Source organism: Triticum dicoccoides, chromosome 2B (assembly GCF_002162155.2).
Source record: "Triticum dicoccoides isolate Atlit2015 ecotype Zavitan chromosome 2B, WEW_v2.0, whole genome shotgun sequence".
NCBI classification, from domain to species: domain Eukaryota; kingdom Viridiplantae; phylum Streptophyta; class Magnoliopsida; order Poales; family Poaceae; genus Triticum; species Triticum dicoccoides.
In genome coordinates, this window is record NC_041383.1 from 293,349,701 (window position 1) to 293,375,125 (window position 25,425).

General features: G+C 44.4%; 2 protein-coding genes across 2 annotated transcripts; one reads left to right on the forward strand and one right to left on the reverse strand.

Annotated features, from left to right (window-relative positions):
• Positions 1-331: 331 nt before the first annotated feature.
• On the reverse strand, positions 332-10,262 carry LOC119363558 (peptidyl-prolyl cis-trans isomerase FKBP20-2, chloroplastic-like). Its single transcript, XM_037628933.1, has 7 exons — positions 10,095-10,262; positions 9,947-10,022; positions 3,200-3,414; positions 2,628-2,737; positions 2,081-2,189; positions 1,779-1,855; positions 332-706 (listed from the first exon to the last, which is right to left on the reverse strand). Exons 1-7 carry the CDS (start codon positions 10,138-10,140, stop codon positions 587-589), a joined length of 753 nt encoding a protein of 250 aa, XP_037484830.1. The 5' UTR covers positions 10,141-10,262; the 3' UTR covers positions 332-586.
• Positions 10,263-10,342: 80 nt separating this feature from the next.
• Positions 10,343-23,668, forward strand: LOC119363559 (ubiquinol-cytochrome-c reductase complex assembly factor 1-like). Its single transcript, XM_037628934.1, has 7 exons — positions 10,343-10,693; positions 11,377-11,590; positions 12,490-12,656; positions 21,238-21,362; positions 22,911-22,971; positions 23,068-23,116; positions 23,271-23,668. Exons 1-7 carry the CDS (start codon positions 10,358-10,360, stop codon positions 23,351-23,353), a joined length of 1,035 nt encoding a protein of 344 aa, XP_037484831.1. The 5' UTR covers positions 10,343-10,357; the 3' UTR covers positions 23,354-23,668.
• The last annotated feature ends 1,757 nt before the right edge of the window (positions 23,669-25,425 follow it).

Sequence of the window (25,425 nt, forward strand, 5' to 3'; positions counted from 1 at the left end):
GTGTTATTTGTCTCAAGAAAAAATTATAATTGTGTTATTTGTATCAAATTCAGAGAACGTATATTATAGCTTCCTAACATTATAGGAAGCCTAAATACTTGTTTCTAAGATATTTCATCAAATGAATCCCTCATCAATTTGAATAGATCAAAGGTCAATGCTTTTATTGAAACTGTATTTTTTAATTAGAGTTTTGTCTCTTAGGAAAACTTGAATGTCAAATTATCCTCAATTTCAAACTAACAGTAAATCAACATGATGGTTATGAGATTATTATGATGTACAATCAATTTCCTAGTTATTTTACTACTACTAATATGCGGCTGTTACATTACCGACATTTCTGAATGTACAATTGAAGGTATTGAGGTGTGCATCATCTGTGGAGAAAGGTACCAGTGTGCCCCCGCATCATAGGATTCATGACAATGGTATAATCAAGCATTTGGCTACACAGATACAACAGCTCCCTCTCTTTTCCTTCTACGATTTTTTATGTTGCCATGTACAACAATAGCTAACAATTTTTTCCTACAGGGTTGTAGGAGGAGAATGCTGCACCGGTCGGGACTAACAGACCAGATGATCAAGTGCAGACAACATCAGAGTAGAAAGCTATTGTCCTCCGCTGGCAGTCCTGCACCGAGAGTAGCTCGACGTCGAATACTTCAAACTGTTTCGCGCTAAAGAACGTCGATGGCCCAACCTTCAGCAAACAAAACATATATGTCAGAAACTGTGTACCATATTTGCTCTTGACAGTGACTGGTACTCTATTCTTATGCCAACGATATCCGTATGAGGCAGCATCGCAGATGAGTAAAGATCTGAGCTGCAGCCACTATAAGCTGGTTCGGTGGGATCTATGAAATTATTTTGATTCCTATATAACTAGATTTTTTCCCTTGTTGTTTCTTCGTAAACAGCCGTCTTGTTTACCATTAGCATCATCTGCACACTAATCTTAAACCCCTCACATTTTTCCTTCTGATTCGTCATTCATATTGCCTCCATAAAATGTTTGTCCAGACGTGAGCTTCTTCAGCTAAGTTCTTCAGGCTTTATGGAACTTAGTATTATATTCTCACCGCAAAGATATTTCCAAATAAGGTGCCTCGAACTATGTCTATATTTAACACAAATACTTTTTGGATGGACAGAAATATTCTTGCTACAGGAAGTATAGTTCACTTTAATTCAGGAAATCAAATCTTCTTGTCTCCAGACCACTGCCATTGCTGGGCTGATTTACTTTGTTTCCCAACGTTTCTGTTTAGTACTCCATCCGTTCCTAAATATTTTGTCTTTCTAGAGATTTCAACAAATGACTACGTACGGAGCAAAATGAGTGAATCTATACTCTAGAATATGTCTACATATATCCGTATGTGGTAGTCTATTTGAAATCTCTAAAAAGACAAATATTTAGGAACGGAGGGAGTATTTTGTACTCCTAAGTATCACTACTACTGGTCCCATAAGAAAAGAACCCTACTAATAAGATCAGTGAAACAATGGTCGCACCATGCAACTAGATAGTTTGCAATCTATCTTAGAATAAGTCATCCTACCAATTTACCCTTTGCCTCTACCCAAGTTGTGAGCATAAGTTTATCCACCAGTTCTACGGTTATACGAGTTTAAATATTGAATATAGCAGGACAGGGTCAGTGATGATTTCTGATTAGTGTAACAGCAAGTACATACAGAACAAGGTAAAATACACAAGAAGTCAACAAGTGAAAAATGCTGCCATGCAAGAGATGACAGTCACTTACAGGAGGACCAAGCTCAGGAGGTATAATTAGTCTTCTCTTCCCCCCTGGCTTCATGTCCCGAATCCCCTCTTCAAAACCTGCATCAAGAAAGCCTGAAATAAGTTGTGGTGTTACAACGATATGTCCTGAGAAGGCGAGAAGTTCATCAGAATAACCAGGCCGAGGATAGTTTTGCAAGCCCAGTCCCAGTTTAGAATATTATTGACAATGAAGACTACGAAATAGCTAGGCATAGTTCAGTCCGGTGTTCAACATTCTAGAAGACCAAAGGAGGACATATCATGTAACTAGTGAATACTTTCCTGGAACTAATGATTTGTTGCCTAGCCGAATTTTGGCAGGCGAACCCTGGATGTAGGTGTTATCTATCCTTCGTCCTGATTCGTTGTAGCCCACATAGTGAAATATAACCTGTAATTTGGCGGATGGAAGTCAGCATCACACAAGAAGAATAGAACAATAACATATGCTGCAAATATTTATAAACTAAATGTAGTTCCTTATATTAGTCACCAATTTACAAAGAAATAAAATTGAAATTACTTATTTTGCTTTAGACTTCTATTAGTGAAAATGTAATTGCAACATTATTACCCAATATCCCTAATCATCCTTTAGTAGTATATAATAACAATGGAAGAACCAACTGGTCCATGCTTAACAAAAAAACATGAGAACGAGATTGACAAATTACGTGAAACGTGTTCACACACAAGAAATTAAACATGAAATAACAAACAGTTAATTCCTATCCAAAAAAAAGAAAACATGAATGCCAGATCACACACATTTTTTTCGTTTCGAAAAGAGATCAGGCAGACATAAATATATTATAATTCAGGGAATAACCTGCTGACCATCCTTTGGGCAATCGCCCGTACCAACTTTGACGTCCTCATATATTAATCCGGAGTCCCGAGTTATATAGTTATCGGGTGTCACTACTTTGACCTGAAAACCTGAAATGCATTTAGTCAATATAAAGCGTGATATTTAATTAGTCATCCAGGTTCCAGAATTAGAAGATAGAAACAAAAACCATATCAACAGTGATTCCCTGAATAACGAAACACCAACTGACTAAAGTGTAAAATGCTGATGATCCGAAACTTGCATCTGACTTGCAAATGAACAAGCGTAGGCGGTAGGCACAAAAAGAAGGCTACAAATAGATCCATCGATTATTCTTTTATGGAAAAGGAAATCCATCGATATTTGTGCAAGTGAAAAATTAGCTTGCATAGTTTGGAATCAAGTAAATTGAGTTGCAGCCTATATCCAAAAGAATTTTGGTGGTGACAACCAAACCAGTTGAGGCAGGCTAGGTATATGCATGGACAAGAAACATAAATAATCCCTGATCTAAACGCTCTTATATTTCTTTGCGGAGGGAGTACTACATAGATAATGTACATGATCACCTTCTCTGATAAAGTTTGGGAAATCATCAGGTGCACGGTTGGCTTCCTGGATCTTCTTGTTCTGCTGAAGCAAGCGTCTTTCGTCATAAGGATTTATGGTCTTGGTCTTGGCGTGGGCGGAGAAGGGCAGTGAGAGCGTGGGCGTAGCCAGGAGCAGAGCAAGAGCCGCCCGCTTCCCGATCTTGAGCTCACCATTCCTGTCTCCACCCAAGACACTGGATTGTTTGCATTAACAAAACCAGGTCAAATACAACACAAGATATAACGATGAAATGTGTGATATTTTATGTTTTTTTTTCTAGAGCAGAATAGCTCTAGTTTACCAAACAAGCAAGGCTTATTAGACTGTATATTTACATAGAGCTTCTGTACGTAACTGGCCTCCATGGCCTCTCCGTTTTTGGCGTCTCACCCGCTGGCCTCCATGGCCGCCGCCGCCGCCTCTAGTCTTCATCGACATCGCCGCGCCGCCGGCGCCCTACTGCGCCACCGCTCCGCCGCCTCTAGGCTTCAATGACGTTGCCGCGCCGCCGCTCCGTCCTCGCCTCCCCCCACCCCCCTGCCGCAAGCATACGGGGGTCATGCGACCTATGGTGCCCCGCACGCGGCCACCTCCTGGTGGGGCTACCTGTTGGAAATATGCCCTAGAGGCAATAATAAATTGGTTATTATCATATTTCCCTGTTCATGATAAACGTCTATTATCCATGCTAGAATTGTATTGATCGGAAACTCAGATACATGTGTGGATACATAGGCAACACCGTGTCCCTAGTGAGCCTCTACTAGACTAGATCGTTGATCAAAAGATGATTAAGGTTTCCTAACCGTAGACATGTGTTGTCACTTGATAACGGGATCACATCATTAGGAGAATGATGTGATGGACAAGATCCATCCGTTAGCTTGGCATATGATCATTCAGTTTATTGCTATTGCCTTCTTAATGTCAAATACATATTCATTCAACCAGGAGATCATGCAACTCCCGGACTCCGGAGGAATACCTTGTGTGCTATCAAACGTCACAACGTAACTGAGTGATCATAAAGATGCTCTACAGGTATCTCCGAAGGTGTCTATTGAGTTGGCGTGAATCGAGATTGGGATTTGTCACTCCGCATGACAGAGAGGTATCTCTGGATCCTCTCGGTGATACACATCACAAGAAGCTTGCAAGCAATGTGACTAAGGAGTTAGTTACAAGATGGTGTATTACGAAACGAGTAAAGAGACTTGCCGGTAACGAGATTAAACTAGGTATAGAGATACCGACGATCGAATCTCGGGCAAGTAACATACCAACAGACAAAGGGAATTAGTATCTTGTCATAAAGGTTCAACCGATAAAAGATTTTCGTGGAATATGTAGGAATCAATATGGGCATCCAGGTCCCGCTATTGGTTATTGACCGGAGAGGTGTCTCGGTCATGACTACATAATTCCAGAACCCGTAGGGTCGCAGGATTAACGTTCGTTGACGCTAAGGTAGTATTGGGATATTTGATGAGTGGTAACCAAATATTGTTCGGAGTCCTGGATGAGATCCCGGACGTCACGAGGAGTCTCGGAATGGTCGAGAGGTAAAGATTTATATATGGGAAGTCATATTTTGGGTTCCAGAAAAAGGTGCAATTTTTTCGGTATTCTACCGGAAAGCTTCCAGAAGGTTCCGGAAGTCCACAAGTGGGTTCCCACGACCCAAGGGCTAGCATGGGCTGCGGGGATGCACCCTGGCCTTATTGGGCTAGGCGCACCAAGTCCTCATGACCGGAGAGGTGTCTCGGTCATGACTACATAATTCCGAAATTCGTAGGGTCGCACGCTTAACGTCATAGACGCTAGAGTAGAATTGGGATATTTGTTGAGTGGTAACCAAATATTGTTCGGAGTCCCGGATGAAATCCCGGACGTCACAAGGAGTCTCAGAATGATCGAGAGGTAAAGATTTATATATGGGAAGTCATATTTTGGGTTCCGGAAAAAGGTGCAGTTTTTTCGGTATTGTACCGGGAAGCTTCCAGAAGGTTCTGGAGGGGTCCGGAAGTCCACAAGTGGGTTCACCACGACGCAAGGGCTAGCATGGGCTGCGGGGAGGCATCCTGGCCTTATTGGGCTAGGCGCACCAAGTCCTCAAAAGCCCATATGGCTAGGGAAGGCAAAAAAGGAAGGAGTCCTAGTAGGAATAGGATTGGACTTGGAGTCCAAGTCCTCCCCCCCTTGGCTACGCCCTAGGGCTTGGAGGGGCTGTTTCCCACGCCCCTCCACCTACATATAGAGGGGAGGGGGCGCCCCAAGAGGATACACCAAGCCCTTGGCGCCCCTCTCTCTCCCGTTACTCCGTAGTTCCACCGCCTCGTCCCGGCGACGCTTAGCGAAGCGCTGTCGGTGCTCCATCACCATCACCACCACCACGCCGTCATGTTGGTTGTGATCCCATCTATTTCTCCTCTCCTGCTTGCTGGATCAAGAAGGAGGAGACGTCATTGAGCCGCACGTGTGCTAAACTCGGAGGTGTCGTCCGTTCGGCACTAGATCGGTTGGATCATGATCGGATCGCGAAGAGTACGACTACATCAACCGCGTGATAAACGCTTCCGCTTAGCGATCTACAAGTGTATGTAGATGCTCTCCCCCTCTCGTAGCTATGCATCTCCATGGATAGATCTTGCGTGTGCGTATAATTTTTTTGTTTTCCATGCAACGTTCCCCAACAGTGGCATCATGAGGCAGGTCTATGCGTAGATGATATGCACGAGTAGAACACAAAGAAGTTGTGGGCGGTGATGTTCATACTGCTTACCACCAACGTCTTATTTTGATTCGGCGGCATTGTGGGATGAAGCGGCCCGAATCAACCTTACATGTCCACGCACATGAGACCGGTTCCACCGGCTGAAATGCAACTTGTTTTGCATAAAGGTGGCTGGCGGGTGTCTGTTTCTCCTACTTTAGTTGAATCGATTGACTACGGCCGGTCCTTGAAGAAGGTTAAAACAACAAACTTGATAATCACCGTTGTGGTTTTGCGTAGGTAATAATGGTATTTGCTAGTTGCCCGTAGCAGCCACGTAAAACTTGCAACAACAAAGTAGAGGACGTCTAACTTGTTTTTGCAGGGTATGTTGTGATGTGATATGATCAAGACGTGATGTGATATACATTGTTGTATGAGATGATCATGTTTTGTAATATTGACAACCGGCAGGAGCCTTAGGGTTGTCTCTTAATTATTGTATGAAATGCAAGCGACATGTAATTGCTTTACTTCATCGCTATGTGTTAGCAATAGTTGTAGAAGCAATAGTTGGCGAGACGACCCCGACGCAACGATGGAGATTAAGGTGTCGAGCCGGTGACGATGGAGATCATGCCGATGCTTTGGAGATGGAGATCAAAAGCACAAGATGATGATGGCCATATCATATCGCATATTTTGATTGCATGTGATGTTTATCCTTTATGCATATTATTTTGCTTAGAACAACGGTAACATTATAAGATGATCCCTTCACTTAATTTCAAGATAAAGGTGTTCTCCCTGAGTATGCACCATTGCCAAAGTTTGTCGTTTCGAAGCACCATGTGATGATCGGGTGTGATAGACTCTACGTTCACATACAACGGGTGTAAGCCAGTTTTGCACACGCAAAATACTTGGGTTAAACTTGACGAGCCTAGCATGTACAGACATGGTCTCGGAATACTAGAGACCGAAAGGTCGAACATTAGTCATATAGTTGATATGATCAACATAAAGATGTTCACCATTGAAGACTACTCCATCTCACATGATGATCGGACATGGTTTAGTTGATTTGAATCATATATCCATTGTTTTTAAGGCGTCCCGCCTTGGACGCTTAGGCGACGCTTAGGCGATAAGGCGCCCCCCCAGCGCCTTACAAATATGCCCGCCTTAGGCGCTTAGGCGTCCGCCTTAGGCGCTTAGGCGTCGCCTAGGCGATAAGGCGCCCCCCCAGCGCCTTAGGTCGCCTTACCGCCTTAAAAACTATGCATATATCACTTAGACAACTTGATGGATGTTGGTTTAAGTGGGAGTTCATTAGTAATTTGATTAACTGAACTAAGATTTATCATGAACATAGTCAAAATGTCTTTGCAAATTATGTTGTAGTTTAATAGCTCGAGATGTAGCTTCCACTTTTTTTTGATACGTTCATAGAGAAAACTAAGTTGAAAGATGATGGTAGCAATAATGCGGACTAGGTCCGTGATCTGAGGATTATCCTCATTGCTGCACAGAAGAATTATGTCCTTGATGCACTACTAGGTGACAGACCTGCTGCAGGAGCTGATGCAGGCGTTATAAACGTTTAACAAGCTCGATCTGATGACTACTTGATAGTTTAGTGCGCCATGCCTTACGGCTTAGAATCGGGGCTTCAAAGACGTTTTGGACGCCTCGAGCTTCTGGATGAGCAGTCGTCGGTGTCCCCTCGGGCGTTAGACGATGGGTGTGCACGGGACGTCGATCGGGGTTGCCTGCCCCATGCACCCGCTCGTGACGCCTCCCCATCACCTGGCTCGCCGACGGAGCTGGCCGAGCCGGCCCCCGCCTCTTCGGCCCAGCGTGGGCCTGGTCCGACGCCTGCGTCAGCCAAGCCGGCCGAGCCGACCTCTGCCTCGTCCCCTTCGGCCCCGCTTCGGCCGAGCTGGCCTCTGCCCCGTCCTCGCCAGGCCGTTCGCCTTGCCCGGCCGGATCTCCCGTGCTGCCGGACGTGTCACCGGTGCACGTGGCTTCTGAACCTGGGGAACGGTCTGTATCGTCGTCGCCATCTTCATCGACCTCGCCTCCGACGCCACCTCCGCCACCTACCGCTATTCTGCGTCCTCGTACACGCAGCCAGAGTGGTATTGTTCGGCCGAAGGAGCGCACTGACGGCGCGGTTGCGTGGATTGCGGCGCGTGTGGCACATGCAGATGCTGAACCCATTGCTGAGCCTCGGCATTTTTAGGCGGCTCTTCGGATTCCTCACTGGCGTAGTGCCATGGAGCAGGAGTTTCAGGCCCTACAGAGGAACGATACTTGGCGCCGGGTTCCTCCTGTGTCTGGTGTCAACATTATTGACTCCAAGTGGGTGTTTAAGGTCAAGAAGCATGCTGACGGTTCTATTGAGCGATACAGGGCACGACTTGTGGCCAAAGGTTTCAAGCAAAGGTATGGTCTTGATTATGAGGATACCTTCAATCCAGTTGTCAAACCTACCACCATTCGTCTGCTTCTGTCCTTTGGCTGTTGCCAAAGGGTGGTTTCTGCATCAGCTTGATGTTCAGAATGCTTTTCTTCATGGGGTCTTGGAGGAAGAGGTTTACATGCGGCAACCTCCAGGTTTTGTTGATCTTGCTCGTCCACATCATTTGTGTCATCTTGTTAAGGCGTTTTATGGACTTAAGTAGGCTCCTCATGCATGGCATGCACGACTTGGCTCGGTTCTTCGACGTCATGGATTTGCTCTATCCACTGCTGACACGTCTCTGTTCCTGTTCCATCGTCCTGAGGTTACTATGTATCTGCTGGTTTATGTTGATGTCATTATTCTTATCAGCTCCTCAGTGACTGTCGCTGATCATCTGTTCTCTGCTCGGAGTGATCACTTTGCTGTCAAGGATCTGGGTGCTCTCCATTACTTGCTTGGTCTGGAGGTCTCACGGTCATCCGCTGGCCTGACTCTCACTCAGCATAAGTATTCCCTGGACTTGCTGCGACGTGCTTGTATGTTGCAATGCAAGCATGCTACCACTCCTATGTCTGCAACTGATCGGTTATTGGCCTTGGATGGTGCTTTGCTTCCTTTAGATGATGCTACTGAGTACCGCAACATTGTTGGTGGCTTACAGTACTTGACTATCACACGGCCAGACATATCCTATGAGGTAAAGCGTGTGTGCCAGTTCTTCATGCTCCTCAGACTTCACACTGGTCAGTTGTGAAGCGTATACTGCGTTATCTTTCCCATACTGTCTCATATGGCTTGCTCTCCGGTCTACCTCGTTGAGTGCTCTCTCGGCGTTCTCTGATGCGGATTGGGCTGCTCGCCTGGATGATAGGCGATCAACGGGGGGTTATGTTGTCTTTTTTGGTCCCAACTTGGTCGCCTGGAGTGCGCGCAAGCAGGCCACAGTTTCTCGGAGTAGCACTAAAGCAGAGTATAAGGCAGTTGCCAATGCCACAGCTGAGCTTATCTGGATACAATCTTTGTTGAGAGAGTTGGGAGTCTCTCAAGATCAGCCACCGGTCCTTTGGTGTGACAATATTGGTGCGGCATATTTTTTGTCCAATCCAGTTTTCCATGCTCGAACCAAGCACATCGAAATTGACTGGGAACATGTTGCACAGAAGCTTCTTTATATCAAGTTTATCTCCTCCAAAGATTAACTTGCTGACATCTTCACGAAGCCATTTCCACAACCTCGTTTGAAGGTTGTAGACGCAATCTTAACTTGCTTTGTACTTCAGGCCACAGTTAAGATTGAGGGAGGGTGTTAGACGGTATATTTACATAGAGCTTCTATACGTACCTGTATATTTATTGTATTTGTACACGTTGTGTGCTCCTATATATAAAAAGACACACCCGTATTAGGGTGTCGTGCAGTTTTCCACAACCCTAATCTTTACAAGGCTAGCGACCAAAACATATATATGAAAAAAAATCAAAATAAAATGAGAAGGAGGGTCTAAATTTGTTGAGAGGCGAGGTAAAACAAAGTTGATGATTTACCATAATAGCCTCTTCCCGTGGCGCCTAGCAGCTGCGGATGCCGTCGTGGAACTGGACCTGGAGGGAGCAACCAGTCCTGCAAGAAGCGCGAGAGAAATGAGCAAATGAAGAGCTCGTTCATGGAGATGGAAGGGAGGGGAGGCCTCACGGCTGCAAGAGGATAGGGTGGAGCGGGAGGAGGACACCAGCTCCATCTCCTTCTCCTCCAATCCCACGCACTTGCTTTGACCCACCCCGCACTCGCACTCACTCGCAGTCGCAGGTGAATGAAGAAGCACAAGGAAGAAGGGGATAATTGAGCCAAAGAAACCGACGATAGGGTTTTTGGGTTCTGCCTGCGTACGTGAGCTCGGTGTAGGCGCCGAGGTGGACCGCGCCCAGCCATACACACACGCGGGCCAGGGGCCCCGCATGTCGGTGGCCAGAAGGGTATCTCTGTGGCTGGACCCCGCGCGGCGTGTCCGCGGCCATAACCATCTCTCGATTCTCCTCACGCACCGCACCGCACCGGCAGGCCGCTTCTCACCGCCCGCCGGCTTCCAAGCGCAACCAGAAAAGCAAGCCATGTCGCCGTGGCGCGCCGTCGCATCCCGCCTCTCCGCCCCCCACCTCCTCTCCAGGGCCTTCTCCAAGCCTCCGCCGCCTCTTCCCCAGCCTCTGTCCAGGACCTTCTCCAAGGCCGCTGCCTCCGCCGCCGCCACGTCGCACAGCCCTAGCGCGGCCTCCTCTGCCGGTCCGAGGCCCGAGGTACGGCCCGAAGCTCTCGCGTCCCCGAGATGCCATTTTTGCTGCTTATTGTTGCGCTCAGGCGGGCTCATAGTGTGATCTGGCGGATTAGAACGGTCCCTGTCTCCAGGGCGGATCGCTGTTGCGAGTACCTACTGGGGTCAACGCATTCTAGGTCTGGGTTGCTCCATCACCACGTAGATTTGCAACATGGAATATGTTCATAGGCTTGATATATGTGTGCTTTCGTCCTTCTGCAATGTAGATAGATTTCAAAATTTGTAAGGTTTTCTAAATGTCGTCTATTTCCTACAGTATTTTCGTTCATAGGACTGTGATCTACCTAGCAACACTCAAATGTTTTCCAGAAATTGGGCGAAATCAAGTGATGTGTTTTTTAAGCTTTTGATCTACAAAGATGTGCACTTTGTATGGATGTATGGAGAAATGGAAGGCTTTTATTGCAACATCCAACAAGTCTGTAAAGATGTGGATTTTGTCTGGATGTATGGAGAAATGGAAGGATTTTATTGCAACGTCCAACAAGTTTGTTGCTGACTTATGCAGACTATTTTTTTCCATTTAGTGATATTCATCTCTACTTAGTGTGTACTACCTATCTACCACACATGACATGCTACAAAGGCTTAACTAATATTTCCTCCTATATGCCTGTTGTTAAGGATGAATTCTTTCTTTTATAGGTCCGACTGAATTCTATGTTCCTGTCCAAGCCCTCTTCACTGGCATTGCCTCCTGATTCTCCTCTTAGAGCAGAAGATCCACACTATGAGGGAATTAAGCGCTTGATGCTCACGTTGCTGCTGTTCTACAGTAAGCAAAGCAAGTCCATCAGAGGAGCAAACGCTGTTTATCACCGCATCACTTCTCATGTTGACAAGCCTGACATCTATGAAGGTACACACCTTTGTACTTGATGATAAACTCGTTCCTTTTGCACTTTCAGCATTTCCTTGATCATTTCCTATTTGCTGTTTTTTTTTCTGTATTTCTGCTGCAATAAGATTTATGCATGTTCTGGTACTTCGTACCAAGAAAAAGATACCTCTGGTTGTCCATGATTTTCTGCATGGTTTATCTTGACATTAAATTAACAATGGGCACTTAATTTCTGATATTCTGAAGTGCATGGGAGTTATATAGATCCGTAATTATTCAGTTTGAGCTGTGCGGCAGAAATTAGCTTCATTCTTCTCTGAGCATACTAGTATCTTTAATGGTGAGAACCAGATAGGAGGTACATGTTTTGCTTTGCCATTGAGGAGTTATATTTTCTGCTCTTAAAAGTAGGGTGCTTTCCTGAGGTTTTAATGAAGTGCCAGCTTGTTTTCCAAACGAAAGAATGAACTTTGTGTAATCCCGAAACAATATAATTTCTGATTGTACAAGTACTGAATTGCTGATTACTAGAGCATTAGTGTCCACCCAGTTGCATCATGCTCCCCGAATTGCATCACTGAACTACTTTTTTCTTTTAGATCCGGTTTATAGAGGTACATTACATTGTGCTATTTTTGTATGTTTATGGAAGGTAAAGAAATGCTTGTGCAATTCCATTCTAGAGAGTATAAATAATAATCCATTTGAATGTCATGTTGTGAGTTAAGGCTTTCTGTCAATAAACACTTACGGCTGATAAACATGAAGTGCTTTGTGAATTCTAGCCTCTTATTGTTAATGAAATTGGACTGGGATATCGTGTCCTTTGCGTCTAATTGAAGTTAACCACATCATTTCACTCCTTTTTATGTTTGATATTTATGGAGACAGCACTTTCTGATGTCTCTCTTTTGCAGTGTTTCAGTTGGAGAAAACATTTAAAACAACATTTTCATTGCTTGTTCTCCATATGTGGCTCGTTCTACGTCGCTTGAAGGAAGAAGGAAAGGACGGTGTTAAATTTGGACAGTACATCTATGAAACTTACAATCATGATGTGGAGCTCAGAGTTTCTAAGGCTGGGGTAGGTCATCCATAATTCTGAAAGATTGATATATATCTGAGGTTAAATTATCCACACATTTCCTGTTATCCTAATTATTGAATCTGATGGTTTTAATCCTCCTTATTAATCGTCCTAATGAACGTTGATTAGCAACACACCATTACCATCATATACATTTAATGCCAGACTTCTTTATACATTATCTGCTAGAGATGTGAGATCCTAAGAGGATATAAAGTTAGCTGGTTGAAGCAAGAAGCTACATAGTACTAGATTGTGCTTTCTTTGTCCACCAGTGTCAAAAAAGATCTGGAGAAATGCTCTAACCTATCTAAATGATACGTCTTCATTTGTGTATGCGATACACATCTGGACACACTTATATAGGGAGCGGTCTAGCAAAGGAACCAAACTAGTGTATCGGCAGTGCATCATGCTTAGGTGCAATGCCATCAAACTATTTTTTTTAGAACCGGACTTTACCCCTTTCCATTGCATAGAACGGAAATACAACCAGTTCCAACAGGAAGAGTCAGGAGAAGGGAAAGATGTAGAGCGAGTTCCAGCACTACCAGGAAACCCACCACACTCGCTCGCCATCGAAACGAGTGTTATGGGGCGAAAACCTGAGTAGCACAACATAAAGTCTAGCCTATTACATTCTCAAAAGACCAAACTAGGGCAGACACAGTAGCATGCCAGTCGGATAGAAACATCTCCTCCGGGTAGAAGCAACGAAAGGTAGACGTCATGTGCCAGCCATCTCTTCATCTAGAGCATCTTGAAGCATCAGGAACCTTGGATTGGTTGCTTGACAGCATCACACATCTTCATCAGCTGCATCGTGCTAGCCGTGATCATCTTTGCTCCTGTGCGCAGCTCCCTGGCGTCATCCCCTTGCTGTAGACCTGTCCAGTAGAGCAGAAAAGAGCACAGAAAAAACACAATCTGAAAAGGAGTCTTGATTTGTTTCTTTTCAAAAGTAGCTCGATTGCGCGCCAACCATATGGCCCAACAAGTGGCCGCTAAGCCCACCGTGTAGAAAGTTTTCTTCCCAGGGAGAAACTTGTGACACCACACGAAGTATTGCCAGTAGTTCTTCGGACATTTGTCAGCGCCTAAAACCACCCCAATGGATCGCCAAACTACCCTGGCCACTGGGCACGTAAAAAATAGGTGTTGAGCTGTTTCCACCCCTTTGGAAAAAGAGCAGCAAGGATTCCCTGGCCATTTCCTTTTTTCATCACTTGTCTAGTAAGCACCGCGTCCTGCGATAGCTGCCATAGGAAAATTTTAATCTTCAGAGGGATTTTAGCTTTGCAAATCCACTTGTAGTGGCATCCATTGAGAGGTTTTTCCAGCATCTTATAAACTGATTTAGTGGTGAACTTGCCATTCTTGTTTAGCCCCCAAAAGATTCGATCACTCTTCTCGTTCAGAGGAATATTATTAACCACAGTGCGCATGTCTTCCCACTGTTTTGACAGTTCAGGGGTAAGCCTACGTCTGAATATAGAAGTGTTATCAAGCTCATCTCTCCTGTCCAGGGTGCTTTCCGGATGATTTCAAATCTCAAATAGCCGTGGATATTGATCCTGGAATGGGAGCAGCCCATTCATTGGATCTTTCCACAGTCTGATTAAGTTCCCAGCCCCAATCTCAATTTTTCTGCCCATCATATAGATTTCTTTTACCTTGAGCAAGGCTTTCCAGCATGGTGAATCAGAGAATTTAGAAGAAACTTCTGCAACAGATTTGTTGCGAAGATATCTGGCCAGGGCGATGTCCTGCCATAATCCATTTTGAGTATCTAGTTTCCACCACCATTTAACCATTGAGACTAATATTTTGTTTCCGAAGATCTTTTATGCCTAACCCCCCTTTTTCTCTGGACCTACATATTCTGCTCCACTTGACAAGATAGTATCTCCTTTTTTTGTTGCACCCTTGCCAGAAAAACCTGCGTCCGTGCTTATCTAGTTTCTCAATGAAGGTTTTATTCATGAGCCACATCGACATGTGGTATAAAGAGATCTGTGTGACAACAGAGTCAAGTAAGGTGTGTCTACCCCCCTGCGTCTGTGCTTTGAACCACTAAGTATTTACTAACAATGAACTCCCAATCAGAAGTTTTTAGATTAGTATAGCTAACAGGCATGCCCAAGTATTTGAGTGGGAACTGCCAACCTCACAGTCGAAAATCTCTGCATATTTATTGACCATATTTTCATCCCCACCTACAATAAGAATCTCGCTCTTCTAAAAATTAACTTTCAAACCAGACATCATTTCAAACATATATAGCAGCAACTTCAGGGTGACTGCCTTATCTATCTTCTATGCAAATGATAGTATCATCTGCGTATTGCAGGACCGCCACCCCATCAGGAATAAGATCAGAAGCTAGACCCACTATTAGTTTATTTTTATGGGCATTTTTTATCATTTTGGTAAGACACTCAACAGCCCTGGCGAACCCCTTTTTTGCTTTGAAAGTATGGGCCAACACTGCTGTTGAGTTTAATACTAACAGTCCCATTGTAGAGTATTTGTTTAATCCATCCGCACCAAGTATCACTAAAGCCCCGCATCTTGTGGCATTCTAGAAGAAAGTCCCAATTAACCTTGTCATAGGCTTTTTCAAAATCCAGCTTAAGGACAATCCCCACTTTTTTCTTAACATAGGTGTAGTTAAGAATTTCATGAAGGGATAGGACACCATCCACAATGTTTCTGCCCTTCACAAAGGCATTCTGGGCAGAGCTAATGAGTTTGTCTGCGTATATAGCTACTCCGCGGTCGAGAACTTTAGTAATCAGCTTATATGGGCATCTCAGCAGGCAAATAGGCCTATATTGCTGGATTTTCTCAGCCCCAGAAACTTTTGGGAGCAGGGTGATAACTCCGTAATGAAGTCATTGGACATCCAGTGTGCCTTGATGAAATGCTTTAAACAAGGCCATAATATCTTCTTTGACAATATCCCAGCACACCTGATAAAACTCAGCAGGGATATTATCGGGTCCAGGAGCTCTATTAGAAGCCATATCAAACAAAGCCTCCTTGACCTCCTGTTCCGTAAATTCACGGCAAAGGTCTAAGTTATCCTTCTCATCTAGTTTCTCCTCGTCCGACCAGGTGTTTGGATTAAGATGAATCTGGTTACCAGGTGCTGAGCCAAACAACTCTTTATAAAAATCAGTGGCGTGGGCAATCAAATTGTCCGTGCCCTCAATCACTGCCTCTCCCACTCTAAGAGATTGGATTCTGTTTTTGCGCTTTCGCCCATTAGCAATTTTATGATAATAATCAGTGTTTAAATCCCCTTTGAGGAGCCAGCGCTCGTGGGATTGTTGGAGCCAAAAGATCTCCTCGTTCACTAGTAGCTCATAGACCTCGGCACTGACATCAATTTTTCTACTGTAGAGATCAGGAGGTAATATATCTTCTTCTTCCAATTCCTCCAACATAGAAAGTTCCATGCGTAAATCCTCTTTTCTTTTCTTATTGTGGCCATACCTATCTGAGCCCCACCCTTTGAAATAAGTTTTGAATCTTTTTAGTTTGATGTTCAGGACATCTATGGGGTCTGACGATGCAACTTTCCTAGCCCAGATTCTCCTAACTGTGGGCAAGAAGTTGTCATCTTTGATCCAGGATAAATCAAAGCGAAATTCACGAGGTTTCGGAGCTTCACGCCCTTCTTCCCCGGAAGAGAGTAGCAGGGGGTTATGGTCAGAAATCTCCCGGACTAATTTCCTCACGGAGACAAGTGGGAAAGCATCTTCCCAACATTCAGACATAAGGATGCGGACCAACTTCTCTAGTGTGGGGTGGGCCTCGTTGTTGGTCCAAGTGTATTTACCCCCGCTAATGTGGATTTCCCGAAGTGCTAGGGTATTAATAATAGAGTTGAACAGATCAGTAGCTTTGTTGTTCACCATTTTCTTATTCTTCTCTCCAGGGTGCCTCGGGATGTTAAAATCTCCCCCCCACTATGTAGGGTATACTCATGCCACTACAGGAAGCAGCCAGCTCAATCAAGAATTCATCTTTGAATTCATCATGTGCCGATCCATATACCACTAGTAACCCCTACTGCATTTTTTCTTTTTGTCATAGAGCACCATTTGAAGCACATATTTGCGTTTAGAACAGGAAACTACATCTAGGGCATCTCTCCTCACACCACACAGTATGCCCCCAGATTTGCCTACAGAAGGCACCCAATTCCACTGAAAGATGTCAAAGGGGTCAATTCTTCTTAAACATTTAGGAGTGAATTCTTTTTTCATGGTTTCTTGCAGACCCAGAAAGTCCAGGGAATGGTCACTAATCATGTCTGAGAGGCAGGTGGCCATTCCTTTCTTGCCTACCCCCCGACAATTCCAAATGAGGCCTCTCATTTGGAACGCTTTTTATGGAATTTGGCTCGAGTAACCCTACCAGGAGATGGGGTAGGGTTACCTAACATATCTTTTTCTGAAGTATTTTTCTTCTGGCTCCTAGTCACAGGCCTAGGAACCTTGACAGTAGATTTATATTGCTTTTTCTTTTTAGTTTTAACAGAAGAAATATGTTCATATATATGCTCTTCCTGGTCTAACCACTCTAAATTCACAGGGGTGTTCCTACCCAAACCATCAACCACAACCAGGTCATCATGCTCCTGATTTGTAATATCATTCTTCTTTTTATCTTCTAATTCTTTTCGGACACATTCTAGCTCTCTAATAATGTCAGCAACAGTAAAATCATCATCAGGTATATCTACCCCCATCTTATTAGCCCTACTAATCAACTCATTATTAGATAGGACATCAAAGGAGTTTTTGTAAGCAGGTGTTTTGTTACCTTCCAGATTTTTCTTGCTAGCAAGCTTTTTGGCCTTGTCTTCCACCTTGTCCTGCATTCCAGAAGCGTTATGCTTGCTGAATCTTAGTGGAGCCTTAGGTGCTAGTGGAGGAGTAAGGATGATCTCCTCAATGCTTTCAGAAGATGGAAGTTGTACCATGTAACTACTTGAAGTCTTTAGCCCAGAGTCCACCTCACCAGTCACCTCCACAATCTGAGAAATAGTAGCAGTTTGGCAAGGCATAATTTTTTTTATTATGGGCAACATTTTTCACCTGAATATCTTGGACAGTAGTCTCAATAGCATCAGGGTTCCTGGAGACAATCCAGGTTGAGGAATCCACAACCTTTTCTTTCATTTTTTCATCAATTTATCTTTGCATTGTTTTGATAAGTAGGGAATTGTCTGCATCACTTTCAGAGGAGAGAGATCCATCTTTTTCATCGCATAGCAGCCGACAGGCCTTCCCACCATGATAAGAGCTCCCAAGGATGCCACGTCCAGCGGACTCAGATTGTGTCTCTCCTTTATCTTGTTCAGCACGCTTCCTTTTAGGAGTTTGGTCTAGTTTGGTTCTTTCATCAGGAATGGGACCAACAGTTTCTTCCTCAACAGGATTTTTAACCAAAACCTCCTCGACCTCATAAGTGAACCTGTAAAAGCGTCCTGCAAGCACCCCTTCAGCAGTGGCTGGAAGTTGGCTACCGATCGACATCCAATTTTAGCCCTAACCGAAGAAGGACGATTTATAGTTGACATGTCAACTTCCAGGGTAATCTCAACCAAACCTCCCACATAAGCCACAGATCTATCACATCTCTTGTTAGGTGGAATTTTTCCAATCCTAACCCAGGCAATCTCCAACAGTCCCTCGGAGTCGATGTCCTCAGACCAGGGGGAGAATTTGACACTGACAACACATTTTTTCAGCTTAATATTTTCAACAAAAAGAGCTCTATCTACCTCCCTAGGATTCGGCATTCTCATAACAAACTTTTGTGGAGCAAAGAGCCTGGCAGAACAGCGCCATCCTTGTCCAACGTACACACTTAGCTCGTGCTCAATATCTTTGGTTTGGGCAGAGCCATCAGTTATGGTAACTACAATGTTGTATACGTTTTCCCTAGTTTGCCTATCCACACTGTAATAAGGAATGTAAAAGAACCCCTGCCCCTTAGATTGAAATGCACACATCACAGGTGTGTGATCCCAAGGAAAGAATTCATTGCACACAATGGACAAGTGACCTCTCTTGCATCTCTCACAGAAAGCTTGAGGGCATCTGACAGTAAAGTGACCAGGCAAATGGCAGATCTGGCAAACATCACAGGGGGGAGCAATAGTACTAGAGGAGGAGTACTCGTGGTTCCTTGGAGAGGTGTTGTTCTTGTCAAAGACGCGAGGGACCTTGCCATTGTCGTTGTCCCCTCCACGCCTTTCTTGACGGTGGGAGGAGCTGCCAGCTGCCCCTCGGTCGCCACCAGCTCGTGCGACTCCTGAAAATCACCATCGTCCCCATCCCATCGGGTTTGCCGGGTTCGAGTTGCCTGGAGACCACCGGCCGCCTCCTCCCACTTGTCATTGGTCGTGGATGAGCTCCCCATCTTCGTCTTGCGCTTCCACACATGGGAATCGAAACCGCGGCCGCGGCCACAATCGAATCGCCCAGCACCGCTCCCCTGTCGGCCCGCACCAAAGCTGCCCCCTCTCATCTCAACAGGCGAGTTTTCTTTGGATCTAACAGGAGGATTTGTGGGGGAGTGAGAAGCAACTACTTGGGCAAAAGAGCGGAGATCGCCATGGATTTTGCCTTTGTACCAGGAGAAGTTTGGATGAACCCTAGATCTGGCGAGAGGTGGCGCGCTCCAAAAGTGGGCGAGGCTTTCGTCGAGACCCAAAATGGAGGAAGGGGTAGCGGCCGCACGTTTAATACCTGCGGCGCCCCCAGAAACCCTAGGTCCATCCCTCTCATGGCGGTCGGATCCCCCCTCGCCCATGTGTCGCGCATCCGACCCATGGCGGACCGGTCCACGCCCTAAGACCCCGGGGCCATCTGTCATATGTGGCGGTCGACGGTGCACGCCCAGATCCACGCGCCCGCGCCCGTGTACCGTGTACAACCTCGGTGGGCCATACGGCGGCGCACCCTTGCCGAAAATCATGTCGCTCGTCGGAAGTCGATCACAAACCCTAGCAAAGTGGCAGGGGAACGAAACAATATTCCCGATGTCGATCGACTCACCAGATATGAGGTAGCGTGCATCCACCGTGTGCCCCCTTGAGGTGATGAGCACGATCCGGAGCCCGCCCCCCGCCGCGCAGCCACAGTTCGCCGTCGTCGAGCGTGATGTGCCGCGCGGCCGCCAAGTCCGCCGCGAACCGGACTCTCGAGCGGACGTCGCTCTCCATCTATCCATTCTCCAGCTGAAGGAACAATAGAGTTAAAGATGGAAATCTTAGGCTGTTAGCATGCACGCGACTACCCATGCCATCAAACTATGGCACAACACATTAGTCAAACTTGGAAAGTGTGATCTATCTGGGTTTGGGACTTGTGGCATGAAGCATAACCTACATGTTAATATTCCTAGTTCCCATTGGAATATATCAGCAAACTTTGGATGTTTTATGATGTGAGTGGTGATGCTCTTCTTGGTTATTTATATTTCCAGTTTGTTTTTGTACTGTTATTTCTTGCGTTGGCTGTATTTGCACTGTCATTTTTGCACTGGATATATTTGTACTGTACAGCCATTGTTCTGGCTGTAATCGTACTGTCATTTTCGCACAGGGTTGTTTATGGCACAGGGAGATGGAATCACCATAGTTTACGTACTCCCTCTTTTCAGAATATTTGAAGTTCTAGGTTTGTCCTAAGTCAAACTTGTCAAACTTGTTTAAGTTTGACCAAGTCTAGCGAAAAATATGTTAACATCTACAAAACCTAATTTGTTTCATTTGATTGCTCACAAAATATATTTTCATATTATATTTGATATTCTAAACTCCGCCTATGTCTTCTAGGCATAGCCGGTCCCAAGCCCGGGTAAAGGAGGAGGGTTGTGATAGGCTTGGCGAGCCAACGTAAAAACTAGCCAGTCCCATAGGTATGAAACCCATTTGAGCGAGAATAGTACTAGGATGGGTGACCTCCTAGGAAGTCCTCGTGAAAGGGTTTCATATCTAAGGGTTGTGATAGGCTTGGCGAGCCAACGTAAAAACTAGCCAGTCTTTTGGGTATGAAACCCATTTGGGCGAGAGTAGTACTAGGATGGGTGACCTCCTGGGAAGTCCTCGTGAAAGGGTTTCATATCTAGCCTACCCCAACTTGTTTGGGATAAAAGGTTTCGTAAAGAAAGATTATATTTCATATTCTAGATATTAGTATATTTTCCTATATACTTGGTCAATCTTCAAATGTTTTGAAACGAGGGTGCTAGATTGAAAGGTTGAACTTGTGGCAGTTTGTTAACCCATTATCATGACTTACAAGTATATGGAACAAAAGTACAACTTTGTTTTGCTTGTGAGGAAAAAACTGGTATTATGTGTAAAATACTGAAAAGAGATCACTATTTTTGTGTAATAAGAATGAATAATGCAACTAATCTTATAAAGCCTGGAATCCACAGTGTTGGTCATCTTTTCACTTCGTCTTGCATAATATGAAGACTGATTTCTCTTTGTGCATGCTATTGTTTTTTGTTGTGAAAGTTCATGTGTGACATATTAGTGTGTCTACAGGTCAACTTGCTATTGACAAAATGGATGAAAGAGCTAGAAAAAATATTCTATGGGAACATTGTGAAATATGATACTGCAATAAGCCCAGAAGCAAGCCAGGATGATCTTGTAAATGTCATCTGGAGGTAATTGTTCAGTTACCTTCTCTAAATATGTAGCTGATTGTTTCATAAAGATGAAAAATAGGCAATCCATTATCCAAGGTCCCAACTTATTGCAAGATCCAGCCTCTCTTGTGGCTTTGTGATATAATAGCTGATACGTACTACAAACAGGTCACATGGTCTTCTCTTATATAATAGGAGTAAGAACAACAAAACAACAACAACAACAAAAACAAACAAACAACAACAACAACAACATTATCGTACATGTCCTTGATGAGGGTAATGTACTTCGCTGGGACTTTGTGTTTCTCCAAGGCCCACCACATGACATTCCGTGGTATCTTATCATAACAACAACAACAACGACGACAACCAACAACAACAACATTATCGTACATGTCCTTGATGAGGGTAATGTACTTTGCTGGGACTTTGTGTTTCTCCAAGGCCCACCACATGACATTCCATGGTATCTTATCATAGGCCTTCTCCAAGTCTATGAACACCATATGCAAGTCCTTCTTTTGCTCCCTCTTATCTCTCCATAAGTTGTCGTACCAAGAAAATGGCTTCCATGGTCGACCTCCCAGGCATGAAACCAAACTGATTTTTGGTCACGCTTGTCACTCTTCTAAGCGGTGCTCAATGACTCTCTCCCATAGCTTCATAGTATGGCTCATCAGCTTAATTCCACAGTAATTAGTACAACTCTGAACATCCCCCTTGTTCTTGAAGATTGGTACTAATATACTCCGTCTCCATTCTTCTGGCATCTTGTTTGCCTGAAAAATGAGGTTGAAAAGCTTGCTTAGCCATACTATCGCTATGTCCCCGAGGCCTTTGCACACCTCAATGGGGATACAATCAGGGCCCATCACCTTGCCTCCTTTCATCCTTTTTAAAGCTTCCTTGACCTCAGACTCCTGGATTCGCTGAACAAAACACATGCTGGTCTCATCAAAGGAGTCGTCCAGTTCAATAGTAGAACTCTCATTCTCCCCATTGAACAGCTTTGTCGAAGTACTCCCGCCATCTATGCTTAATCTCCTCGTCCTTCACCAAGAGTTGGCCTGCTTTGTCCTAATAGGAGTAAGAAAATATAATAATAAATCAAGACACTAGTCTTAAATCATCTAGGCTGATGTTTGTTCAATATATTTATGGCACCTGTCAGCCAGAAGATAAAATATGTGTTATCTTATCTTAGATCAGCCATTGTTCTTATGAGGCCAGTTCATTATTGTCAAGGAAATTAAATACTTCCTGGAAAATAAATGTTTTATTAAGGAAAGCAGTAGTTCACTACACCTAGTGTCATAAATATATTGAAATAAATGTTTTATTAAGGAAAGCAGTAGTTCACTACACCTAGTGTCAAAAATGCTCTTATATTATGGGACGGAGGGAGTATTAGTTACTACTGCAGCTTTCTAACATCAAAGCGGCAACTTTCTGGTTATGGCACCATAGTAATTATGTGATGTAGCTGTGTCAATTGTGGGCTGTATTTCTTTCATAATCTAGCACTGTCATTATGTATGATAGTTACTTGTGTTGAATTGTTAGGAATGTGTACGCTGACGAAGGTTCAGAGCCCATGGACGCAGCTGCTACCCCTGCTGTCCAGGCAAGTTCCTTCTCTGACGGAGACAGCTTTAGAAAGTACTCTGATTACGTGTCATATTTTACAAAACCTAAGACTATCTGTTCTGTTGTATCTCAGGCATTGGCAAGATATACTCGGAGGGAGGCAACTTGCCTATCATTGACAGGTCAGTGTTGACTAATTCTCCCATCTCTATCTCTTTGCATGTGAGATGCAACGCGCACACACTAGCTTTTCTTCTCGCTTTCCTTAAACTGAAAAACCTCTTGTTGAATATTAAACTCACTAAATTCTGCACTTCCTAAACTTTTCAACAACAGATAAAGAAGCTGTGTTCTCTGGCAACTTCAAGTTTACGGCCGTTTTGCCAACCGTCCCCAGCCCAGTGAAGCGATGGCGATGAGCGTTGGCATTGGTAGATCAGTATTCCATATGAAGGCTGACTGGTATACATGGACAAGGAAGACTGGAAGTCCTATCATCATTACAAATAATAGGAAATTTCCAGTATTTATTTATGCACGAATCTCAGCATTTCGGGCCATTTTGGTGGCTAAACCTGCCTCTAGCTAGAAATCTCCTTTATGTTTATCCTCTGTGAGCATTGCATTGATGGCTGCCCTTCGGAATGGAGCACACGGTGGAAACGTTTTCCTGGTTGAATGCGTGTACTAGTATTTTACCATTTTCATTGCTGATTTGGACTTGAGATCATTCACATTGTCGGTACTGATGTACTCTCTGCATCACAGGCACGGTTTTGGTCTCGTGGGTGATCTGGGGAAACCGATTATGAAACAAAGCATATTGGAGCCAATTCATGATTGCTGAGAAAATTTCATCATCTCTGATGTTTGAACTTCTAAGCAACTGCTGTGTTCAGTCATGAGAGCACGAAAACATGAAGGATAATGTGCAGCGCTCTCTTGGGCTTGCATGGTCCTTTTTTTTCTTTCGCCCTTTTTCCAGTAGAGATGCAAGAGATCCTTTCCTCCCTTTTTTTGCCAGTTATTATTGTGTTGGGGGTTGAAGAAACTTGGCTGCGCTTGGACCATTTTTTTAGAAACGCGGACGAATCATTTGAAGTGGTCCTCCTCAACCTCTGGTTGTCAATCTGGATGAGCAGATCTGCCGTAGCCTGTCTGTTGCAGGCTGGGCCCTATGTGAATGCTACGAGAAATATCCGGTGCTGCCAAGGCCTGCCAAGGCTTATATGCTACCATGATATGGGCTCCCTCGTTGGATCTAAAATCCGAGAGCTCCTGTTGGGGGCCTGTTGCGCCCGAACAGCTTCCTGACGCACACTAGAGCGCTCTGTTGGGCCGGCCCGTGAAGGAACTATGCAGCGAACCTGTACTCTCTGCATCACAGGCATGGTTTTGGTCTCGTGGGTGATCTGGGGAAACCGATTATGAAACAAAGCATATTGGAGCCAATTCGTGATTGCTGAGAAAATTTCATCATCTCTGATGTTTGAACTTCTAAGCAACTGCTGTGTTTAGTCATGAGAGCACGAAAACATGAAGGATAATGTGCAGCGCTCTCTTGGGCTAGCATGGTCCTTTTTTTTCCCGCCCTTTTTCCAGCAGAGATGCAAGAGATCCTTTCCCCTCTTTTTTTGCCAGTTATTATTGTGTTGGGGGTTGAAGAAACTTGGCTGCGCTCGGACCATTTTTTTAGAAACGCGGACGAATCATTTGAAGTGGTCCTCCTCAACCTCTGGCTGTCAATTTGGATGAGCAGATCTGCCGTTGCCTGTCTGTTGCAGGCTGGGCCCTATGTGAATGCTACGAGAAATATCCGGTGCTGCCAAGGCTTATATGCTACCATGATATAGGCTCCCTCGTTGGATCTAAAATCTGAGAGCTCCTGTTGGGGGCCTGTTGCGCCCGAACAGCTTCCTGGCGCACACTAGAGCGCTCTGTTGGGCCGGCCCGTGAAGGAACTATGCAGCGAACATGTAGCGCAAAAAAACCCGCAAAAAATCTGCCTCCACCTACATTCGAACTCGGGTCACTCAGTCTGAGTCCCAGCATCGCTAACCACTACAGCAACGAGACACTTTTGATTGCTAGAAAGCACCAATCTTATAAGAACAAGTGCGGTCGCGCTATTTATTGCACAATACCCACCATTAGATCACTTAAAATTTTAAATTATTTAGAAAAAATCGTGAATTTGAAAAAGTTCATCATTTTTTAAGAACAATTCACATACTTAAAAAAAAGGTTCATCGATGTTGAAAAAAGTTCATCGAATTTGAAGAAAAGTTCATCAATTTTAAAAAAAGTTCACCGGGTTTGAAAAGAGTTCATCGATCGAATTTGAAGAAAAGTTCCATCAATTTTAAAAAAAGTTCACCGAGTTGAAAACAAGTTCATCAAGCTTGAAAAAAGTTCATCAATTTTTAAAAAGGTTCATCGGGTTTGAAAAAAGTTCATTGAGTTTGCAAAAAGTTCATCAATTTTGAAAAAA